The following is a 23,249-nucleotide window of genomic DNA, read 5'->3' on the forward strand; positions in this document are numbered from 1 at the left end:
TCTAGAAGCTGGAACGCCACAGGCACCAAATCCAAGCCTAACTGTATAGTTTTCCAACTCCCCTCCTCTGACCTGACAGTCACAGAAGCAAAGCATTCCCCAGGGCCTGGGAACGACTAACCAGGACAGCTGTCCGGCCAGTCAGCAGTGCCATTAGGCACATGCCAACAGCCCACCAGCTCTCACAGTCAGGAACCCATCTGCCCGCACTGGCCACCCACTGGGCTGCTAGATGGTGGTAGGCTGGATGCACAGTGGACACTTCCTCCATTTCGGCAGCTGATCCAGGCCCAGCCTGGAGCCTCTTCCTGCTTTCTGCTGACAACCATGGCTACCAGCAACCTGGGATCCCAGAGCTGCATTTTCTTCTTTCTGTGCAAGGGCTCCGGGACTGGAGGGCCATCCCCAACCTCACTGTCTCTAAGTCCAAAGAGAAAGCTCTCTGACCAGCGAGAATCTGGATACGGTGGGAACCTTGTTGGTCTGCTGCTCTGGCCCCTGCTGTGGAAGGAAGCTTGAGTTCAGGCCACAAGCTGGCCCCAGGCAGAGGCCATGAGGCTCCTGGTCAGAGGGCACCAGGGCATGGTGCTGCTGAGAACACAGCTGACCTTTGGGATGCTAGGGCCTGTGCTCACCCACACCAGGCCCCTCATACAGATGGACTTCTTCAGGCTCAAGTGCCACCACGAGATGCTAGGCTGGGCCAGCTCAGCCTCAACCCTCCTTTATCCCAGTGCCCATGCCCCCAGCCTCCAACCTTCATTCCAGGTCCAGCCCCCTGTCCCTTGAGCAACAGTAAATGGAGTGAGTTTTGGCCATTCCAGCTCCCCTACCTCTGCAGGCGCATTCCTGGCCTCCTGGGTGGGTGTTAAAAGCAATCTTGCAGATTCTTTTCATCAGATTTCTGCCCTCATAAGGTAGGCCATGTTCTCCCTGACTCTCCTGGCTGCCTGGTCTTCATAATCTAGGTTTGAGAATCCTGAATTAAACTTTTAGACCAGACCTCTGTAAATTTAATCCAAGGAAGTAATCATATGACTATGCAAAGATATACAGGCAAAAATGTTTGTTGCGGGGCTGGCCCCGTGGCCGAGTGGTTAAGTTCGCGCGCTCCGCTGCAGGCGGCCCAGTGTTTCGTCGGTTCGAATCCTGGGCGCGGACATGGCACTGCTCGTCAGACCACGCTGAGGCAGCGTCCCACATGCCACAACTAGAGGAACCCACAACGAAGAATACACAACTACGTACCGGGGGGCTTTGGGGAGAAAAAGGAAAAAAAAAAATAAAATCTTTAAAAAAAAAAAAAAAAAATGTTTGTTGCGGTATTATTTGTAAGAGTGAAATAGTAAAAATACACTAAATGTCCCTCATTAGGCTACTGGTTAAGTAAATTGTGTAGATTATTATATCAATATGATATGAAGCCCTTAAAATGCTATAGATTTGTATTTACTGACATAAAAAATACCTGTGATGTATTGGGAAGTCAAAATAACATGTCATGGAGCGGTACACACAGTACGATTCCATTTGTGTGTGCGTGCACATGTGTGTGTGCACACTTGATGTATGTGCACAGGAGAAAAGCTTGGAAAGAGGCACTAAAATGGGTATTTCTTGGGATTATGATTTTAAGTAATTTACATAATTTCAGGTGCTTTTAAAATATTTTTACAATGAACAAATACTATTTTAACAGTATTTAATCACACTATTTTACTAATGAGAAAAGTTAAATTACAAAAGAAGCTTTAATTTTTGAGGAGCTTAAAGGTCACCTAGCTGCTGGCCACCCGCAGAGCCACCCTACTGGGGAACCCGGTAAGTGAAGAAGAGAGATAGCAATCCTTGTAGTTCGATTCCAGGAGGACTGGGGCCCAGATGGCTTAGCTAGGCTCTGGGTACCAGTTAATCTCACGTCTCTGGTAAAAATCTCACGGACCAACAGGACGAGAGGACCAGCTACATTTTCCATACTTCCCGCAGAAAGTCAGTGTTAGAGAAGACAGCTGGCTGTGCCCAGGTCTGATGCCGTTCTTATTTCTAGGTTAGCTGAGCAGAGACCTACCTTGCGCTGTCCGTCTCTGGCAAGCTCAGGATTCGTCCCCAGGATGCAAAAACCTCGATGGCCGCCAACACTTAGCACAGCGTGAACATCACCGGGAGGCCAGACAGTCTAGAAAGAGACAGGGAAAGGTATCATCTTTTGCAAAAAGATCTTGTTGGAATCCCAGTGTCTTAGATGGTCCCCGCCCTAAGGGGAAGCTTGTCCTTGTCTTCGATTGTCGAGTGCAGATCGTCTCACACAGGGTGTGCCCAAACTCTGCCACGGCATTCCCGGGTGAGGGGGCCAACTGGTCAGCAGAGAACCCCAAGGAGCAGACACGAGATATCCCTCCTCCATGCCCCAAACACACAAAGCCCTAATGCCCAGTGTGGAGCCATTAATATTGAACAAGAGAGAGAATAATGGCATCTCCTTCCATATGATTCAAACCAAGAAACTCCAGAGATGGAGAAAAATAAGAAATCTAAGTCTTTAATCTAATGCTGAAAAGAGAACAGGACACAAACTCTAGAATTACAAAAACAAATCATTACTTCTTTTAGACAATGGGCAAGAAGACCTTGAAGAGGCAAAGGATGGGTTCCCTGGAGAGATTTAAAAATATATATAGAGAGAGATTTAATACCTAGTAGAAAGAGGCTACCTATTATGGGGAGGCAGGGCTATTCCTAGTTCCCTCTTTCAAATATAATATATGTGAAAGCCATCTTCACGACAGGAAATGGCATTGTCCGCTGCAAAAATGCACGCTTGTCATTACCTGGGAATCAATATATTTTTCTAAACTGAATATATCATTATCAATTGATTTTCCTTTTTCCTCTTAGCACTCCAGAGTCCCGGATAGCAGGAGAAAGCTTTAATGTGATATGAAGGATTTGGACAGGTAAATAACTTATTGTAAACTAATTCCACCTTATAAGGAGCTTCTCTCTGACAACGCGACGGGTCTTTCTCAGAGCCTCCCCATCCTCGCTTTTTCAGCTGCGTCTGACAGAGAGGCACGCGAGCCATATCAAATAGCCATTTTAAAGCAGAAGGTGGCAAAAATATGATTTTTCCCAAGGATAGAGTGTTCCCTTTACGATTAAGAAATAACCTCTGCGGGGAAGCAAAGTAAGCCAAGGTCACCATTTAATTTTGACACAGAGCCAAAGTCTCGGGTACATTTCCTCCACCAAGCCTATGTGAAGCACACGGAAGGATCGATTCCTTTGGCCACAAAGTATTGACAGTACTGGTGATAATAAACGATCGATGCATTTCTGGGAAAGATCCTTGGCAGACAGTGCTGGTGAAAAGAAAGATCTGGGAGGCAGCGGTCAGACCATTTTTAGATCCTTGAGAATCTCATTCATTTATTTATCCATTCATTCATTCATTCATTCAGTAAATATGTATTGGGTGCCTGCTACGTGTCAGGCGGCGTTCTAGGCACTGGGCACACACGAGTGAACACAGCAGGTAAAAAAAGTGGCTGCCCTCATGGAGCTCATCTTCTAGTGAGTGGAAACGGAAAATAAACAATAAACTTAAGAAAGAAGTGCAAATTGTATAGTATATCAGAAGGTAGTTAGTGCTACCTACTAGGGAAGAAATAGAGCAGATGGATGTTGGGGACTGTGGTGCAGCTAGAGGAGGTGGTCAGGGTGAGCCTCAGGAGAAGAGGACGTTTGAGCGCACATGGAGGGGATGAGGGAGTGGGCTGTGCAGGGATGTGGGGCAGAGCATTTGAGGGAGAGGCAGGAGCCAGAGCAAATGCCCCCTGGGGAGCATGACTGTTGTGTCCCTGGATCAGCAAGGAGTCCACTGTGGCTGGACAGGGAGATTCTAGTAGGACATTAAGCTAGACAGGTGAGCATCCAGGTCTTGTAGGACCTTGTAGGCCACTGCAAAGTCTACTAACTAATTGAGAGCCAAAGATCCTGGCCACCAAGCTTTAGAAGGAGCTTTCATTCTCTTGAGACAAATCTGTCAGAGGCCAATGTCAAGTTAATCTGCTTCCCTTCTCTTCAACCCAGATGACTCAAGTCTCCAGGCTGGGCCAGGTGAATATGGCATGGGCCAGACAGGAGCTTGGAGGCGCAGTGGAGGGAGGAGAGGCCCCAGGGCTGTCTAACTTGTTCTGATGACAATGGCCTCGTCCTTCCTCCTTTGTGGTCCCCAGAGGCCACTTCTAGAGGCAATAAACAAAGTCGTGAATAAAAAATCAACAACACACATAGCCGAGTTCTTGGGACTTTTTCCTAATGCGCTTATGAAAAGATCCTAACACAAGCTGACAGGTTAGACCTTATAGGCTGTGCCAGACATCTTCTGTTTGCTCCTCCAGGTCTGCTTTCTACCCTGTTCTGTGGCCCGGGAAGCTCACCTGATCTGCATGCAGGGCATCACTCAAGCTCTGGGATGTTGTGACTTCTGGTTAGGCTCTGCCAGTGCAGACACCAGCAGAAGACTAGAGAGGGGTGGGGTTGGGTGTTTATTCCCTCCTTCTCTTCCTCCATGCAGTGTCTTCATGGACCGGCTGTGACCCTCAACTGGGGACATGGCTCTGGTTGGTGTGGGGGGAAGCCTCCACATAGCTCTCTCTCTGTGTTTCAGGAACAGCTCCCTCCCCTTGACCCCCCAGACTTAGAGGAGGTAATTATTCCACCCCCATTATGAGCCCTGGGGTATGTTGTGATCTCTTCATACTAGGCCTACACCTTCATGAACAGTCCTTTCATTTAACTCTCTTCAAATTACACATTTGAATGCATCTATTTCCTGTGAAGACTCTAATGGAACATTCTCAGAGATGGTTAAAAGCAGGACTTTGGAATCAGACTTCATTTGAATTAGAATTCTAACACTGCCCCTTAGTTTTGTGATACCAGCTAAAAGTTATTTAACTCCTGTAAACCTACATTTCCCATTCTTAAAAACAGAGAAGCTGGTCCATGACTATCATCCTCATCGTCAGTCTCAGCATCACCATCTCAGCACTGCTATTACCCACTCACAGTCCCAGGGCAGGTAGCACCTCCTTTATGACATCCTGCCCACCCCAGCCAGAATCTCCTCCCTTGAGGGGTTTCTCGATGTTCTCAGCTCATATTTGGAATTAGTTTATATCTCCATAATTTCATTTGTTTCCTCTTCTTGCTCTTCTTTCTTCCATTCAACCTCTACTTTTTGCAGTCAAGTCCTGGGCATCCTGAGAACAGACATTATCTTACTATTTGAATCTCTGGTCCACAGCACCCATCACATGGCGGTGTATATTAGACCCTTCATTCATTATCTTTTCTTCTTAGGAGGCCTATAAGCTACATCCATGCACTAAAACACATTCTACTCTAATGAGATACATGATATTTAAAGTGATTTTAAAATACATTTTTAGAAACTGATTTCTACTAATAATTTTGTTCCCAAGTTAACATTATAAAACCTTAGATTTCCAAAAATCATGGCCTGGGAAAATGAATCTCAGGAATGAACCCAGGAAATCACAAGGAGACAGGGACTGTTTTCCATCTCCAGGTGAGATGACAGCATTTCCTCAGGACCTAACTTTTGACATCTCGGTCAAACTGACCCTTTCTCTTCCACTAATGTCATCATCAAAGGGCAGCTTCCATGCTTAAGGAAAATCAAATTAAAAAGCCAAAGGATGAGGGACTTTTTACTTTAGTTTTAAAAACACAGTAGGTGATAAGTCAATGCCTATGAAAGGGGTCTATGTCCTTCACCTTCTCAAGCACTTCAGAGATGCTAATTGAGTTTGACAGGGCAGAAAGTCCAAGTGAAAGCAAGACCCTTGAATGGGCCCTTTGGGTTAAATAATTGCCTAAATGCCAGGAGATCTTCAAAATTAAACTCAAAGAAATTTTGAGACCCATTCTAACTCTAAGTCTATAAATAAAGATGGTTCCCGGCATGAACCAAATTGATAGCCAAGAGAATTATAAACAAGGGCCTCAGGATTTTTTCACTTCCCTGCAAAAGATACCAGTTTTTTGGAGAGAAACTGCCTTAAGAGAGGAGAAACTAATTAGGGAAGCTCTGTATGATGCAGCATCAGAGAATAGCCTTGCCTGGGTCTTGACCAAGCTACCCAATTATGGCTCCAGAACCGGGTAGTTCACCACCCCTCAGCCAATTGGGAAACGAAGATTCTTTCTTCCCTGGAAGAAAAAAGCAAAGGAACTGGAAGCTGTAAACTGTGGCGAGAAAACCAGCTCCCATACCCACCCTCCAGTCAGCCCAGGCACAGGACCTTGTCACGAGGCGTAGGTGTCTGCTCTGAATGTACCCTGCAAAGGGGACTCTCATTCACATTCCCTTTCTTTTAAGAAGAGAGAAAAACAGGCTATCCATTAATAATATCAACCATGGGTTCACCAAAGCTGGCAGGCATCTTGCCAACCCTAAAATAAACACTCTCAGAAGGTTTATCCATCAGGTTCGCAAGAGTTCATGGGCCGGAAGGCACTGCTTTTAGAAGGAGAGATTGAAGACGCGGAGATGGCCTACGTTAGGAGAGCCCACCCAGCACGGTGCAGAGGTTTCCTCTTTCCATTAAGGAGCCAGAATTGGCTGCTGCTCATATCCATTACTATTCTCAATGCTAGGGATGCACCGCCTGGCAAGCTTCTGTATGGCATGTGTTCTTCAGAGAAAGACAGGATCTTCAGAGGCCGTGACTCCTGAATGAGTGATAATATCAAAATTTTCATAATGCTCAGTTTACAAAGCCTAGCTCATTCACATTTTCTCATTTACCATTTCCAACAAGTTCATGAGTTGATTACTATTATCCCCATTTTACAGCTGAAGAAACTGAGGCTCGTGGAAAATAAGAATTGCCCAAAGTCACGTGGCAAGTAAATGAGGGAGCCAGAACTGGAACTCTTGATTTTGTGCCTCCCATCCCACACTTTTGTTCCAAATTCTCTGGCCTATTGTTCCCGGGGCCCCAGGTGATGAGGAGATGAGAGCTGTCTTGCGTTCACCCTGCAGTCACCACCCCTGGGCTGACTAAAAGTACAGGTGTCAGGGGACGTCCTCACTCCAGTCAGTTCCTGGTGAGCCCAAACCAGTCCTTTGACCTGACTGGCTGCTGCCTCCACCCCCACCACCGGCTTCTTGGCAGCCCCCAGGTGCCCGGTGGTGGTCGGGTTCCCAGGTGGTCCCTCACCCTGTGCAGACCCTCCCACAGCAGAGAAGCCAAAGACTGCCCCCCAGCCCCAAACCTCTGTCAGCAGCAAGGCAGCTCCCCAGGGTTCTCCATCACCCTTAACTCAGTGTTTCTCAACCTTTTTTATTATCACCCACCCCCTAAGAGAAAAATTAAATTAAATTAAGCTTAATTTAATTTAAATTCTAACAAGAGAAATTCAATTCTAAAGAGTAAGATTTGGTTGGGTAGGGTGGAGCTTCAGAGGGTCACAAACCAGTGTAATACCTAAAGGGTTTGCACCCTCCCCACTCCAAGAATCAATTTACTCCCTCCCCTCACATGGTGACTGCATGCCTTAATTGATTGACTTGCCTCCAAATCTGCTACCTCTGGGCCCTTATCTCAGGGCACTGCCCCCTCCCGTCCTTAAAACCCGGTTCCTCCTTCCCCCTCTGGCCCCTGCCACACACACAGCATTGTTCACAACAATGTGCCCCTCACCTGTTCTCTCCAATCTCCACTATGGCTGCCTGGGGCTGGGCCTCCCCACCTCTCACCCAGATCACAGCAACAGCGCCAAGTGGCCCTGCTGCCGGCAGAGGGATTGTGCTCAACCCCAGAAGGAGTCAGGGCACTCCCCGCCCTAAATCCCTCCATGGCATGGGCCCCGGAGAACCCAGGCAAGTCCGGACTCTTCCCAGTGTCCTGTGCTGTCCAGGCTCCCCTGCCCGTGCCTCCTGCCCCCAGACACTCCCAGCTTTCCTACACTGCCGGGACCAGACACGCACCTATGCCCCTCCCTGGGCCTCCTCCCACCTGCCTTCACCCTTTCTCCTCCTGAAGACTCCCCTCCAGAAGTTGTTCTGCACTCTCTGGAGTATAGTCACTCTGGAGGCAAATCTCTGGAGAGTATCAAGATAAGGGCACGTGTGTCACAAGGAGGTTGCTTCTTCTTTTTTTTGAGGAAGATTAGCCATGAACCAACATCTGCTACCAATCCTCCTCTTTTTGCTGAGGAAGACTGGCCCTGAGCTAACATTCTTGCCCATCTTCCTCTACTTTACATGTGGGATGTCTACCACAGCATGGCTTGCCAAGCGGTGCCATGTCCGTACCCGGAATCTAAACCAGCGAAACCCAGCTGCCGAAGTGGAACGCGTGAACTTAACTGCTGCACCACCCGGCCAGCCCCATCCAAGGAGGCTTCTTGATGGCTCACCTCCATGTCCCTCTTGGTTGGTTTGGGCAGATAGGGACAATGGGGTACCTGCAGCCTGATTGGATCCTAAGTTACGTCATGACAGAGCTCTGCCAGAGACCCAGACTAAACCATTTCAGAACAGTAAGTTGCAAATCAACTCCTGCCTTGCTTCCTCCCACCCCAAAAAAGATCTTCTTGTTACACAGCAGACCCCTCAGCAATTAAATTAACTGGGACTCACCCAACTGAGCCCCACCAGCACCAGCACATGTAGCCCCCTCCGTTAACACGGATTTTCTTGTCAGTGGAATCAGAACTGGGATGGCCCTTGCATTTTCTGAAGACTACAAGATGAGGAGGAGGGCAGAGGGGCCAGTAGACCTATTGCACTACCTACCACAGTGGCCTTGAAGATGTCACAGAGCACGCAGCACCTGGCACGCAGTAGATGCTCAGTAAGGCTCTGGGGAAGGAAGAAAAATGCCTACGAGACTCAACTCATTTTCCACAATTTTGTTTTGAACATCTGGAAGTTCACACCACAGTTTCATGACTGGAATACAAACCGGTTTAAAAAAAAAATCAGACATTGCTTCCAGATTTCACTCTCATGAACAGGCCTGCATCCTCCCTTTAAATTGCAATAATTCCTTCCCAGATGTTGCTTCTCCTTCAGACCCATAAATTTAAGCTTTTCATGATGATGCCTCACATTTGCCTGGTGCTGTGGGCTCTTTGGAGTGCTTCTGCATCTTCTCTCCCTCATTAGACGGCCTGGCGGACCCCGAGAGAGCTAGGACAGGCACTGACATCCCTAATTCATTGGCAGGAAGGCCGGATGCCAATGCTTCAAAGCTGAACTGCGGTGGGGACGGGTTTCTCTCTCCTTCCTGGTGTTGAGAGACACACACACCCTTCCTCTCCAACACTTTCCAGGTCTTCACATGTGAGAGGTGCATCTGTGGAGGCTCCGCCTCCACCACCATGTTGGCCTCTGGGGTGCTGCCCACTTAAAACTCTGACTCCAACGTGCACAACTCTCTTCCCTTGGTTCTCTCTGACACTCCTGGGGCCTGGCTGTAACATTTAAACAAGACTTGTCTAGAGTCTTGGGGAGTAAGACAGCACTCTAGGCCAGGAGGTGGGTGAGTGCCATGGAAAGAGGAAGTAGCGTGCAGCCAGACAAGTTGGCTCCCCAGCCGTTCTCCAGGAGGGCCCTTCTCAGCTCTACAGGGCGACCACCATCTTAGGCAACCACAGAGGAATTCACACCCAGGCAAGAGCCCACCTCAGGTCTGGACCCCACAAGCAGAGCCTGGAGAGAGTAGGATTCCACTCTTCCCATCCACCTCCCCCATCCCAGTTTCTTGTCTGAGGCCAGTCTCTTTCCTGTGACCGACCCTGGGCTATTTGACTTGTACCCAAGCACTCAAGTAGCCAAGCATTCAACTAGCCAACCACATCAGCCCTCTATCTGGGCCAAAGCTGCACATGTCAGGGGGTGGGAGACAGTCATGGGGACAGGATGGGCAGCCACCAAGCAAGTTCACTGGATCCAGTATCCGCTCACTCCCAGGGTCTGCAATGAGCCAGGTGTGGTTGACACCTGGACTACTAGTGCTCAAGGTCCCTCAGCATCCTCTGCCCCTTGGGCCTTGGCCTCTTAGCAGCTTTAGAAAGAAGTGATGGGGGAAAAGTGACTTCACAGAGCAAAACAACATGGGCTTTCAGACTCAGTGGGTTTTTGGTACCCTCATGGAGATGCAGAGTGGTCTGGGAACCCCTTTTCCCAAGTCTGAATCCTGTACCTTCGCTCATGGCCTGCACGGTGCAATCAGAGCTTCATTTTAGATTTACATCTTAGTCCCTGAGTCCCACACTCGGTTCAGAGGTTGGCTTAGCCCATGGAGCAGTCAAGAGCGTGGAAGATTCACAATCTGAGAGACCTGGGTCTAAATCTCACCTCTGCCATTTAATGGCAGAGTGATCACACTGGGAAACCCTCCACTCCCACCCCTGCCTCAACCTCCTCACCTCTACAAGGGGGATGATGCTACCAAATGTCCGTGGTTGCTCTGAGAGGCAAATGTTTGAGCGTAAGAAAGGCAGTTAGCATAGCCCATGGCACATATAACGGGCGGCTATGACCATTACCGTCCCCAAGTCTGCCAGCCGAAGCACAGAATAGGTATCCCTAAAACGCCTATGGTGCCGTGATGAGGGCTGGGAATCACACTAGATGGCGCCTTCTCTCCTACCACCCTCCACAGAAGCGAGCGTGAGGGGACAAGTGAATGGGGAGGGATCTTCCTTAGGAGGTCGTGGAGCCAGTGGGCTGACCATGTCTCCAGGAGTCCTGGGTTGATCTGACAATGTCAGCTACCACTCCCCACTCTTTCCAGCTCTGTCTCTGAATTTCCTCCGAAATTGCAGTTTCAGCCTTTACCAGCCCCGCCTTCCCCCTCCTCCCCAGCAATCAGTAAGCCAAACGCCAGGCCTGAGGGCAGATGCTGTTATGGCTTCCATTCCCTCATCCCACCTCTCCTCTGAACCCAGGCCTATGGGGCCGGTGGCCGAAAACCCCTTCCTGGCCCCAAGTGGGGCTGAGAGACACTGCTTCCTCACCCAGTAAAATGCTATGTTTTTGAATAGATCTGAGGCTGTTTCTATACTTTCAAAGAAAAAAAAATTGTGAAATAAAAGCTTTTGGAGATTACGGTACTTTTTACCCAGATATGATGAGTTATCCATTTAAAAATAAACCGTACCCAGGCAGAAAGCAGTCATTACTAGGAATTTCTGTAAGTTCTCTGCTTTTCTTGGCCAATATAGAAACAGCCTAGGAACTGAAAATAGAATTAGAAGCTAATTCTGTTTTCCTGCTCTCTACCAATGTGCGCAGGCAAGTGGCTTGATCGCACCACAGCTTCACGTTCTATCTGGAAAAACACGGAACCGTGGCTCACCAACCCCATGGCATTTCTGCAAACTAACCCAGCCACGCAGGAGTCAGGCCAGAGCCCAGAGCAGTCAATACGAATGCACTGAATCACGGAGCCACAGCCTGGCAGGGCCTGGTGTCCAGATACAGGCGCGGGTGAGTGACAAGCTCCAGGTCACACAGCTGATCAGCAGGAGAGCTCGGACAACACTCCTGACTTCCTAACTCCCTCCCGCTGTCCTCTCTTTCACCAGGTCATCTCTCGACAGTTTAACTTTAACTGAAGATTCCAGGAAAGTCCCCCAGCAAGGTTACACAGCTTCTCACAACCCCGTCTTCCTTCCCGCAGAAAGTCCCCCTGCCTTCCTCTCTCCTCTCCAGTGAGCAGTAAATCAAAGATTCCTTGCTGCATTACTTTTCAAGCTCGATGTTTCTAAATCCAAAGACATCTATAAATAATACATACTCATTTATATGTACATTTAAAAGATTAAAAAAAAAAGCCATAACAAAGATACCTGTAGATTCTTCAGAATGCTAATGGCCTACTTAAAACACAGTGCAGCCAAATGGCTAGCGGACACAGGTAACTACATCTATGAACTTCCCTCCACACCCGGGCCGGGAGCCTCCATTCTGAACTCACTCCATTCACGGCTTCTCTCCCACGGTCACATTTAGCCATCTGCTTCTTCTTTTTCATGTGGGACTGTGTATTTTTTTTCCTCGTCAGTGTTATGCGAAACATTTAGCAATGAAGTAGCAAATAAAAATACTACATATCATCTAGAATTCATACAAAATTGTAGTTGGCTTTAACGCATCTAAAGGTTGATAAAAAGAAACACATAGATGCTTCTTAAAGGCTTATTTATATTTTATTACACATTACACACATCTCACTCCATTGAGAAAATTTAGAAGTTGATGTGGTTCTCTCTGTCACAAGCCTCTGTGGCGAAGATTACAGCGACTAGAGAACATTTTTCCTTGGAACACAACGCACTCGTCTCGCAATTACCCCCGCAGACAGAAATGGTGCAAAAATCCGGCCGCACTCCAGCAGTCTTTGGAAGGGAGGGTTTCTGCACTTTTTTCCCCCCCAAAGCGTGCACTCCCGCATTGTCTAGCTCTCTATCCTCCACCCTGCTGGGCGTCTCTGGTCTTCACTCCAAATTCAGGATGTGGCTGGAGAACCATCACCTCTCAGACAGACGTTCTGATTCCCTGGAAGCAGGCACAGCTGGCATCTACCCCATCACACCCTCATACACAGAAATAGGGGCTGTCACAAGGCTGCAGATGGTGAGGGCTAAGTTGGCTGTGCTAGGGGGACTGAAGGTGGTCAGGAGAGAGAACTCCTGGGCTGCAGGAAGGCTCATGTCAGGGCTTAATCTAGGCCCTGGAGGGTGAGAGCACCTGAGAGACCAACCTGGAGACATTCAGAAGGCGCGGGTCTTAGTTTGGGTTCCCTCCAAAGCAGACCTGGAACACGGAGTTGGATGCAAGCGGTTTCTTTGGGAGCTGATCCAAAGAAGCACCGTGAAGGAGCAGGGATGTGAGACAGGACAGGAGAAAAGCCAATCAAGGAAGCATTCACGAGTGGGTTACTCCTGCTGGCGACGCTCTGAGAGTCTATCTAAGAGTTGTCGCACCAAGAGATGAGGTCCAGGAAGCTGGGGTAGTCATTCATCACTCCTCGCCTCTCATTGGTTTTGGTGTATCAATCCCCTGCACCTCCAGCCTGTGCCATGGGTGGGCTGGGCACCCTCACACAGAGAGGTGCAAAGCAGGAACTGTCAGCAGGTGATCCTCAGCCTGGGGAACGGGCGGGACACTGACAGCCTCTCACAGTCGGTGCGCAGGGCCCTCATCAACACCTGAAACCTGCTGGGCACTGCAGCGTCAGCACCTGTTCAGTTGCCTGGTCTCTGGGACCCTACCTTTCTGAGTGAGAGGGAGACACACACTGCTTGTCACAGTCAGAGACCTTGACTGTGCTCATCCCCACAGTACCCACCATGTCAAATGTGTTTGTAATGTGATCATCTGCTATCCGTCGGCCATGCAGCAATCATGTATGAAAAATAACAATGAGGAGCAAATTAAGTGATCTGTCTGCAAGCAGCCTGTTCCAAGGAGGAAGGGCTGCTGTTGACAAATCTATTAAAATTATACATAAATTATCTAAGAGCACAAAGATACATGTTCAGAACAAGGACACTGATTGAGGGCATTTTAAATACAACCAGGATTAAATCATCTTATCTCCTCTAAGTGAGGTAATAATAAAGAGAAGAAGTGGGAGAAATAAACCACACCCATCACCTTCCTGAAGAAAAAAAGTTCAGAATTTTCATTTTTCAGGATTATGACACCTTAAAACACTAAGACTTCTGGGTGCTGCCAAGAATCCTCCATAAAATGGGTTATAGGACAGCAGGATCCAGAGAGGCCCCTGGGTGTCCTCAAAATGGGAAAAGGAGAGCTATGGGGCCAAGTGTGCCTTTCTCATGAAGCAGAACCCAGACAAGGATTTGAGGCAAGTGGCTTATTTTGGCTGGTGATCCCCGAAAGCTCAGGTAGGCGAGTGGGGAAGAGAGACAAGTCAGTGAAGGAAGCCAACACAGATCTCTCTAAATGGGCAGGTCGTCACTGCGGGCACCTGGGCCAATCCCACTGGGGACTCTGGGGGACAAGGAGAAGCATGTCTCAGAGTGGTCACACCTGAGGTGTGAGGAAGCTGGAGTGTTTGCTGCAACTCCCCATTTCCCATCGGCTGAGAGCTCCTACAGGAAATTAACTCCTTGGCACTTTAGTTCTGCCCCAAGCGGTCAGCAAAGGCTCCGGGGGCGCTGGGCTGGGGAGGACTCTGGGAAATGAGCCTCCAACATGTGCAAACACACTGTGCTAGAAACTCATAACCTCTGATTACTTGGACGGAATTCAATTTGCCACTTTCAAAAGTCTAACAAAAACAGACTACCCCCCACCCCCATGTAATCACTGAATAATATTATAATCATTTTGCATGAAAATTGCATTATTTCCCTGATGGAAGCATAGGCTTTGAACCTCTCAGGGCTTCGCCTGCTACATTACTTTTCAAAGTATGAAGTAGCAGGTTTCAATTATGGGAAAAAAATTTAAAACAGTAACAGCACAATACATAGTGTGATCCAGACGAAGAGAATACACATTTTCCAAGACAGCCACCTTGATTAGTGGCTGTGACTGTTAAACACATTTCAGGTAATATAGTGATAATGGACATTAATAGTAGCAATAGTGCTGAAGTGCTGGAATATAATCATTTCTGATTATATTACTATTTCCTTTTGTGGAGCACACTGCATATTTCCAAATGACTCTATGCTCATTAAACCACACAAAAGCCCAGCGGCAGGTCGGTAGAAAGGTGGTCAGAAGGAGCTTGCAATTCCTGGTGTTTGGAAAGTGGGGAAGGATGGTGGCCAGAGCTCTTGGGGGGCCCAGCAGACCCAGGACCATCCTCTGAGATCTGGCTCCATCAGAGACCTCTGCCTATATTCAAAGACATAGGCTACTGAACAGCCAGTGAAGAAATGCTCATATGTGCCATGTCACCAGCTGATGGGTGTTAAAGGAGAATTTGGTAAATTAAAAAGTTTTGTCTATGCTCAAATACACGGTCATCTTTCCCCCTCATCTCCCATTATCCCTCAGAAAAAAAGCGTGTTTCCTTATATTCAATATATCCAATATATCAAGTGATAGATTCCTTATCAATAAAAAGACTCATCTTACAGTACACTCTTCCACCTAATTTAGTTAACACAGATGCAGTAATTATTCTTGGAATTATGACTTCACAATTTTAGTGTTTGGATGTTGTTGTAAACAAGACTTTTAAAGACCACCTTAAATAGAAAACCAGCAATGGTGAATTGCTGCAAGAAATCATGAATATCCACCTATAAGGCAAATGAAAAAAAAAAAACCACAACTGACTCAACTTATGGGAATGGGACCTGTGGCTTGAGATAAAATTTTAAAGGAAAGGGTAATCCTCTGATTCAAAAAGTGCCATCTCTTGAAAACTTGGATGAGAGTGAGGATCCTGAGCTCTGAAAAACTGTCAGTGGACTCAAAACGCCACTTTAGTGACAAAATACATTGGGAAAACGTACACATTGGAGTTGAAACTGCACATGACAGGTCTGAATAATGACTCACGGCACAAAAGTGGGAAAGGTAGTATTTTAAAACCAACGTTTTATATATTTTGTAATTTTAAAGATGCGTAACTAATGAACTAAATGTTATAAGTAAACAGTTTGTCGTTTCATCTATAGTCCCCCAAAAATCATTTATTCAGGTTGGCTAAAAAATTGTTTTGGAGCCCTTTTCTTTGGGAAAGTGAGGAACCGTCTTATATTTGGGCATACAGTCAGTATGCTGGCAAAGGCCGAATTTGATCTACACGTCAAAGCCATCAGGGCGCTAGACGGTCTTTGGTCCAACACAACAATACCTTCATTGCACAGATGGGAAATCTGAAGCCCAGAGAATTCTCTGCTCTACCACGAAATCCTTCTAAGAAGTGAGAAGTTGAAGGAAGCTGAGAAATCTGAACATGGCTTCTCCCATGACACCCCACGTGACAGTGGCCAGGCCTAGGGCTCTTCCTGTGACACGTAGGGATAATTTGGGGCTATGAACTGACCAGTCACAAACCAAGCCCAAAGAACCCACCTGTAGCGGGTTATTCTAGCCCACTACCTGTAGCGGGTTATTCTGGTGATTATACCGTGAGGCTTGCCTTCTCTTCCAGAGGGTTCTCTCTCCCTCTGGATCACAGACGAGTTTGCATTTCCTAAGCCCTGCCAGAACCCTGTCACTGCTTAAAAAAATGAAGACCCATCCATTTATTTAAACGCCTACATAAATATGAAGATACGTCTCTGATCTTCTTTCCAAATGGGAGGAGCAGGGCTGAAATGTGCCAGGTGGGAGTCTTCCTCTGGCCCCACCTCTGCCAATCACCCTCGGCCTCCCTGAGCAGCGAAAATCTCTTCTCTCCTCTGGCCTGTGCAGCCCCTTCTACCTGCGAGCCCCGTCTCCTCTTTCTGCTGTCAGTCCTGGGCCAGGGGCTGTCACACTCAACCACCCCTCCTAATGGGAGGAGGAGCCGCCGTAATTAAAACCCTGGAAAGTGGATCTGCGGATCTGTGCTGGCTAATGATGTAGCCTTGGGCCCTGACGTTGACTTTAAATTTTATTAGTCATGCAAATCCACCTTACCCCCCCAGCAAAGATAGGGGAGAAAGGGTGCCTTTGCTAGTAGGGTGGGGTGTCCTGATGCAGGAGTTACATGATGTTACTGGGATCCACTTAAATGTTTCACGAAGCAAAGAGCAAATTTGATTTCCCAGAAGCACACTTCCCTCAAGTGTTTCTCTTTCAATGGGGCATTTCAGGCACAAAGAGCCTAAAAAAATGAACAGCCAAATGAGTACTCCTCATCAGGAAGAATTAAACCGGCGACCTAAGGGCCACACTCCTCAAAGCTGCAGACGTGGAATTTCTGGAGCAGCTGCAGAATGCACTGGAACATAGGAATTATGAATTGAGACCCTGTGGCTGCTCAAGTCTGGTTCCCAAAAGGGAGACAGAAAAAACCACAGGTTATCTCATGCTTCTTTACAAGCCCAGTCTCAGTCAAGTCCTGGCTCCCTCATTTGCAAGCTTCTTGACCCCTCTGCCTCAGTCTCCTCAGCTGTATAATGGGCATAACAAGAGCATTTCCCCAAGGGCTGCTGGGAGAGTAAAAGAGGTAATTCTGTAAAGTACTTAGAAAAGTTCCTGACATACTGTAGGTACTCAATAAATGTTAGCGATTATTGTTTGATCTTGTCTGCCACCAAAACTATCTTCCTAAGACACAAATCTGGTTTCCTCTCATTTGGAATACTTTAGTGGCTTCCCATTGAACAGACAAAATCCAAAACACTTGGCATGGTATCTGTGGCACCAGCCCTACCCTAGCGACTTCTGCCCTCACCTGACATGATGCCTCCACTCTGAACCACTGGAAGTTCCTGAGCGCGCACCGTGCTCCCTGACACCTCCACGCCTTTCCACAGGGGTTGCTGCCACCTGTCCTGTCTGTCCCTCATCTTCTGCTTGGCCAGCTCTGCTGTGCATGTCTAAGTGCCCAACCTCTGAGCTCCTGCAGTTACCGTATGTATACAGTTATTGAGGCACCCTATCCACATTTCGAACCAGATCAGTTTTTGTTGTGGGGGCTGTCCTGTGCATCATAGGGTCTTTAGCAGCATCCCTGGCCTTCACCCACTAGATGCCAGTAGCATCCCTTCTGTCCCCACACCAAAGTTACGACAATCAAAAATATCTCCGGAAATTGCCTGATGACCGACCCCCAGGGGAGGGAAGGGGATGAAACTGCCCCTGGTTGATAACCACTGCTCTAAGCTATAAGCCCCTTGAACATACAGGCTATAACTTATTCATTTCTATATCACTGGGACCTGGTCCAGTACTTGGCAAGTAGTAAGTGCTCAATAAATGCCTGTTGAAAAGGAAAGGAGAAAATAAAATGAATGTAGTGCTCATAACTTAGTAAACACCTCCCCCAAGGATGAGATAAACATGGTGGATCAAATAATGAATAAACAAATGAGATGCAGACAGAGTCTGATAAGTGAATAAACACACGGTATGTATGTGGAACAAAGAAGTTCCTCTCACGATTTCAACATCTTAAAGAAAAATTTCAACCCCCATGGCCTTCCAGCTTCCCCTCTCCTGTCCTACTGAGCTCCTCTGCAGCCCAGTGAAACTTCTTCAAGGCTTCCCTGGGCCTCACGTCTGCTTCCTTATCTCCCATTCCTCCCTCAGCTCACTCCTCAGCCTGTCGCTCATCTCAAGTTCTCTTCCGAAGGTCACCAACGATCTCCACGTTGCTAAATCCAGTGGAACATCTCCACTCTTCATCTTGTTTGCTATCCCAGAAGCCTTCAACACGGATGACCATTCCTTGAAAGCAGGGATGATAATCATGATATTTAACAACTGGTATGGTGTGGGCGCTGTCCAATCACTGTGGACGCACTGACCACTCAGAAGGGTCACTGGGCATCAACCGTCTGTTTCATTGCGCTGTGTGCACAGGCTGAACACAAACCTTGCTTGAAACACTTTCTTCCCTTAGCTTCCAGGACACAACAATCTCTTTTTTTTCCCCTCCTCCTCTGGTTGTTATTTCTCAGTCTATTTTGCAGGATCACCCTCCTCTCTGGCTATTAAATATGACAGTTCCTTGAGGATTTTTCCTAGGCTCTCTTCTCTTTCTCTCTCTTTTTTTGTTCACTCTATTCTCTGCCCCCCAGAAGATCGAATCCATGTTCAAAGCTTCAATTACCCTCCATATGCTGAGGACTCCCCCAAACATATTATCTCCAGCCCCTACCTGTCCTCTGAACTCCAGATATGTACATCTCACCTGCCTATCTGCACCTCTAATTTGATGTCTCAAAGGCAACTCAACCTATCATGCCCCTTCCTCTGATGCAAACAAAACAAAACGAAGAAACAGGGGCTTCCCCAGTGCTTCCAGTCTCAGTGGACAGCACCACTAACCACCTTATTTTACAAACCTGACACCTAGGAGCCATCCTGCAGGCTCTCTCCCTCCATACCCACCCTGTCAACACGCCTGCGGAAAGATCTCTCATCTCCATCTACTTCTCTTTACCTCCATTGCCACCTTCCTTTCCTGCAACAGTCTTTTTACTTGGTCCCCCTGAATCCTCACTGCTCTTCTCCGATCTGTTCTCATGTTGCAGCCAGAGAGACTTTTCTCAGAATGCAAATCTGATCCTGTTTCTCTCCAGCTTTAAACCTTCCTCATTAGTCTCAGGTAAGAGTGGAGCCCCAGCATGGCCCCAAGGCTGTGCATGGACTGGTTACCACTTCCTTTCCTGCTTCATCATAACTCTCTCGTCTACATTCTACCACACTGGCCTTCTTTCAATTTCTGGAATGTTCCACACTCCTGTCACAGGGCCTTTCCATGTGCTGTTTCCTCTCTCTTTTCATCTGGTTAACATTGATTCAGAGCCCAACTCAAGCACCAACTTCTGAGGAAAGCCTGCCTTGACCTGAGACTATATCACACCCCCATTTGTAGAACTATGAGCATATCTTTCCTTCAAGCACCTGTGTTCATAATTATAACTTTCATTTGTGATTACATGGTTAATTTCCATCTTCCTTGCCTAGAGCATAAGCTCCATACAGACAGAGACTATGCTCGCTTTTGCTTACCTCTGTGTTTCTAGTCCAGGGGTCAGCAAACTATGGATGGCCTGTGGGCCAAATCCAGCCCCATGCCTGTTTTTGTCAATAAAGTTTTACTGGAACAAAGCTACACTCACGTGTTTATGTATTTTCCACGGCTGCTTTTGCCCGACAAGAGTCGGGTAGTTGTAACAGAGATAATATGGCCCTCAAATCCTAAAACATTTACTCTATAGAAAAAATCTGTCAACCCCTGCCCTAGTCTGGAGCACCAGTGCCTAGCAGAATGCAGATATTCCATACGAATTTGTTAAATGAATGAGTAAATGGGCAAGCTGAATAAATGAGCTTCTAATAGATGCCTGGGTGTCTGCAGAGTGAGAGATCCAAATAAGCCCTCTCTAGGCCAATGCTGGCCACCTGCAGGCGAGCACTGGAGCCCATGGGGCAGTTATTCATGTGCTAACCCTCATACTTTACCCCAGGAGTGGAGATCCCTGAATTTTCTTTGGATTCCCAGCCAGTAGATCACTCCAGGCAAGGAGTAGGCCTTTCATCTGACTACAGGACCCTTGCTTCTGGTACTTCAGAGCCTGGAAAACTTTCACTGGCCATCCTGCACCAGCTGGATGCTGTCACAATCCTGTGATAGCCTTAAAGGAAGAATAGGGAATTCCAGAGCCACTCCCACCTTGGGGACACTGGGGGGACTCCATGGGCCCAAAGAAGTCTAAATCACACAGTAGAGGGGGTGGTCCTGGGTGGGAAAGGAGCCCAGAACCACACCAAAACCCCTGAAGTGACACAGCCAAAGGAGAGGGATGTGGGAGATGAAGGAGAGCACTAAGACCCTTGCTGTCGCTCCTCCTAGCCAAAGGCCCCAGGACCCTACAGCTTGGTGCTTGCTCCACAGCAGCACTACCCACAGGACGGCTGCCTTAGCCACTCCAGTCCCCGAAGACCTGGCCATTCCTTGTTCAGAGCCCATTCTGAGTTCAGCCTTTGGTCAAACATCACCCTGTACCGGTTCCTGTGTCTGCATGAGGGTCACTCTCCCTATCTCCTGAGCATCTCAGAGCAGGGCCTGCTTTATTCTCCTCCTGCTTCTGTCACCATGCCTTCCAGCTCCAACCCCTGGATCAGGAAGGCACAGATCCAGGCACACAGGAGGATCCCAGCAAACACCTGGAAAAGGCGAACAGGCCTCAGCATGCACTCGATCTGAGCTGCACTGCCTCTGACACCTGAGACGCTGATGGCCACCACCCCGCTCCCTTCCACCCAGGCCTGCATCTTCTGTGGCGTGTGTGCCCTGGAGTGACACTGTCTCCCTCCTCCCTCTGCTCAGCACTGTCTCAGCTGGTCCCTGTCAGCACATTTCAAACCAGTCTGGGTGCACGCGCTGTCCACCCCTGTAGGTTACTGGACTCCACGCAGGGTTCTTCCGAAGCTGCCATCCTGGGAAAATTTCAAAGTCGAGAAGTAGAAATCTCCTTTTTTAATTTTTTTGGTAGGAGAAGACTCCAGAATCTTAATTCTCCTAAATAAGTTGTAGAGAATTCCCAAAGCAGCGAGGACATCGCATTCAGGCTGAAGCGTGAAAGGTGGCCGGAACAGAAAATGCAATGAGAGCATTTACACCGCAGAACAAATAGCCAGAAACCTGCTGCGATGGCTTGGGAGAACGTTTCTGGCTCTTCACTCGTGGGTGCTAGATGTGCGCACCATGTGGCTTTACCAGAGCAAGAGTTTCAGATTTAGTTCTCAGATGTTTTGTTAAGATCCACGGAAAACAGAATGAACACTCCTGAGCAAAGCCCAGATCCCAGCTCCAAAGATTCTAGAAGATCCTCTTCCACCTGCATCTCCCTGGGTCCCCGGCACAACTCAACGAGGGCTGGGCCACTAGGGGGACCGGCTGGCGGCTCTGTGGTGGCTCCCCTCAGCCCTGTCTCTGTCACTGCCCCACTGCATCAAGGACCAGGGGTCTTCTCTGCCTTGGCTTCTCCACTTACAGAATCGGAGAGAAAGCCAGCTCCTGTCATCACACAGGAACCTGTTCAGAAGAGGAATCCTTTGAAAACAGGCTTGGTGGCTGTATCCCTCTGCTAGAGCTGCCCTAGCACAACACCACAGACTGAGGGGCTTACACAACATAAGTTTTCCTCACAGTTCGGAGGCACTGGGAGTTAGGGCTTCAGCAAATCAATTTGGGGGAGACACAAGGCAGTGCATAACTGTGGCTAATGAATGAGCCACAGAGCACGCTTTACCACATTGCAGAAGAATTAAGGAAACCAGGACACCATCCCTCTGCTGAGGCTTCACCCAGCGGATGCACCCCAGGGCAAACTTGTCTGCCCTCAGAGGACGTTCTCGAGCAGAAGAGTGAGTAAAATCCATAACCCAAAATATCTCCCATTAACTAGATTTACATTTATTTATTTGTTTTTAACAAGGGACTTCACTAAAAACAAACAGACAAATCAATGATGATGATAATAATAGTAAGAGTAAACCAACCAACAACCAATTCATCCAAGCATAGCTGTATTTTTAACTTAAAATAGGTTACAGTTGACCAGGATTGTTTTAGACCTGAAATGTAACTCTGAACTACAATACACAACATTTATAAAATGTAAAGTTAGTTAGCTTTTTCACAGAGTATTGTAAATTAGTCACAAGAGACCAAGGACTATATAGAAGTGGTCCAGTTTTATGGGTGAACCAAACTTTGTTACCAATTGTTTAAGAGACTAAAGATGACAATTGTACCAAAAGGAGCCAGCCCCGAGAAGAGACTGTTCTAGAGGCATCCAAGGGTGGTCTTATTTAATTCACAATATGTTTGTCTCTAGAGACTACAAACTGATTGAACCCAGGATGTGGATGTGAGAAAAAATAAACATGCCCCTGCCTCCTATTTCCACAAGTTGTTGCACTCAGCATAAAACCCTCAGCTCCAACCGAATACAGCAATACATCAAAAAGATTATACACCATGATCAAGTGGGATTTATACCAGGGACACAGGGATGGTTCAACATCCGCAAGTCAATCAACGTGATACACTACATCAACAAAATGAAAAACAAAAACCACATGATCATCTCAATAGATGCAGAGAAAGCATTTGACAAGATCCAACACCCATTTATGATAAAAACCCTCAATAAAATGGGTATAGAAGGAAAGTACCTCAACATAATAAAGGCCATATATGACAAACCCACAGACAACATCATACTCAATGGACAAAAACTGAAAGCCATCCCTCTGAGGACAGGAACAAGACAAGGGTGCCCACTTTCACCACTCCTATTCAACATAGTACTGGAGGTGTTGGCCAGAGCAATTCGGCAGGAAAAAGAAATACAAGGAATCCAAATAGGTAATGAAGAAGTAAAACTCTCGCTGTTTGCAGACGACATGATCTTATATATAGAAAACCCCAAAGAATCCATAGAAAAACTATTAGAAATCATCAAGAACTACAGCAAAGTAGCAGGGCATAAAATCAACATACATAAATCAGTAGCATTTCTATACACTAACAATGAACTAACAGAAA

General features: G+C 47.4%; 1 protein-coding gene across 1 annotated transcript in view; it reads right to left on the reverse strand.

The window, feature by feature from the left end:
• Positions 1–23,249, reverse strand: part of LOC138917613 (uncharacterized) — a 135,691-nt gene that overhangs the window by 25,096 nt on the left and 87,346 nt on the right. Inside the window, exon 4 of the mRNA XM_070234844.1 lies at positions 2,069–2,176. Within this exon, the coding sequence (XP_070090945.1) occupies positions 2,069–2,176 (108 nt within the window). The remainder of the gene's footprint in view (positions 1–2,068; positions 2,177–23,249) is intronic.

The sequence above is a fragment of the Equus caballus genome, chromosome 15 (genome assembly GCF_041296265.1).
Source record: "Equus caballus isolate H_3958 breed thoroughbred chromosome 15, TB-T2T, whole genome shotgun sequence".
In the NCBI taxonomy this organism is placed as follows: domain Eukaryota; kingdom Metazoa; phylum Chordata; class Mammalia; order Perissodactyla; family Equidae; genus Equus; species Equus caballus.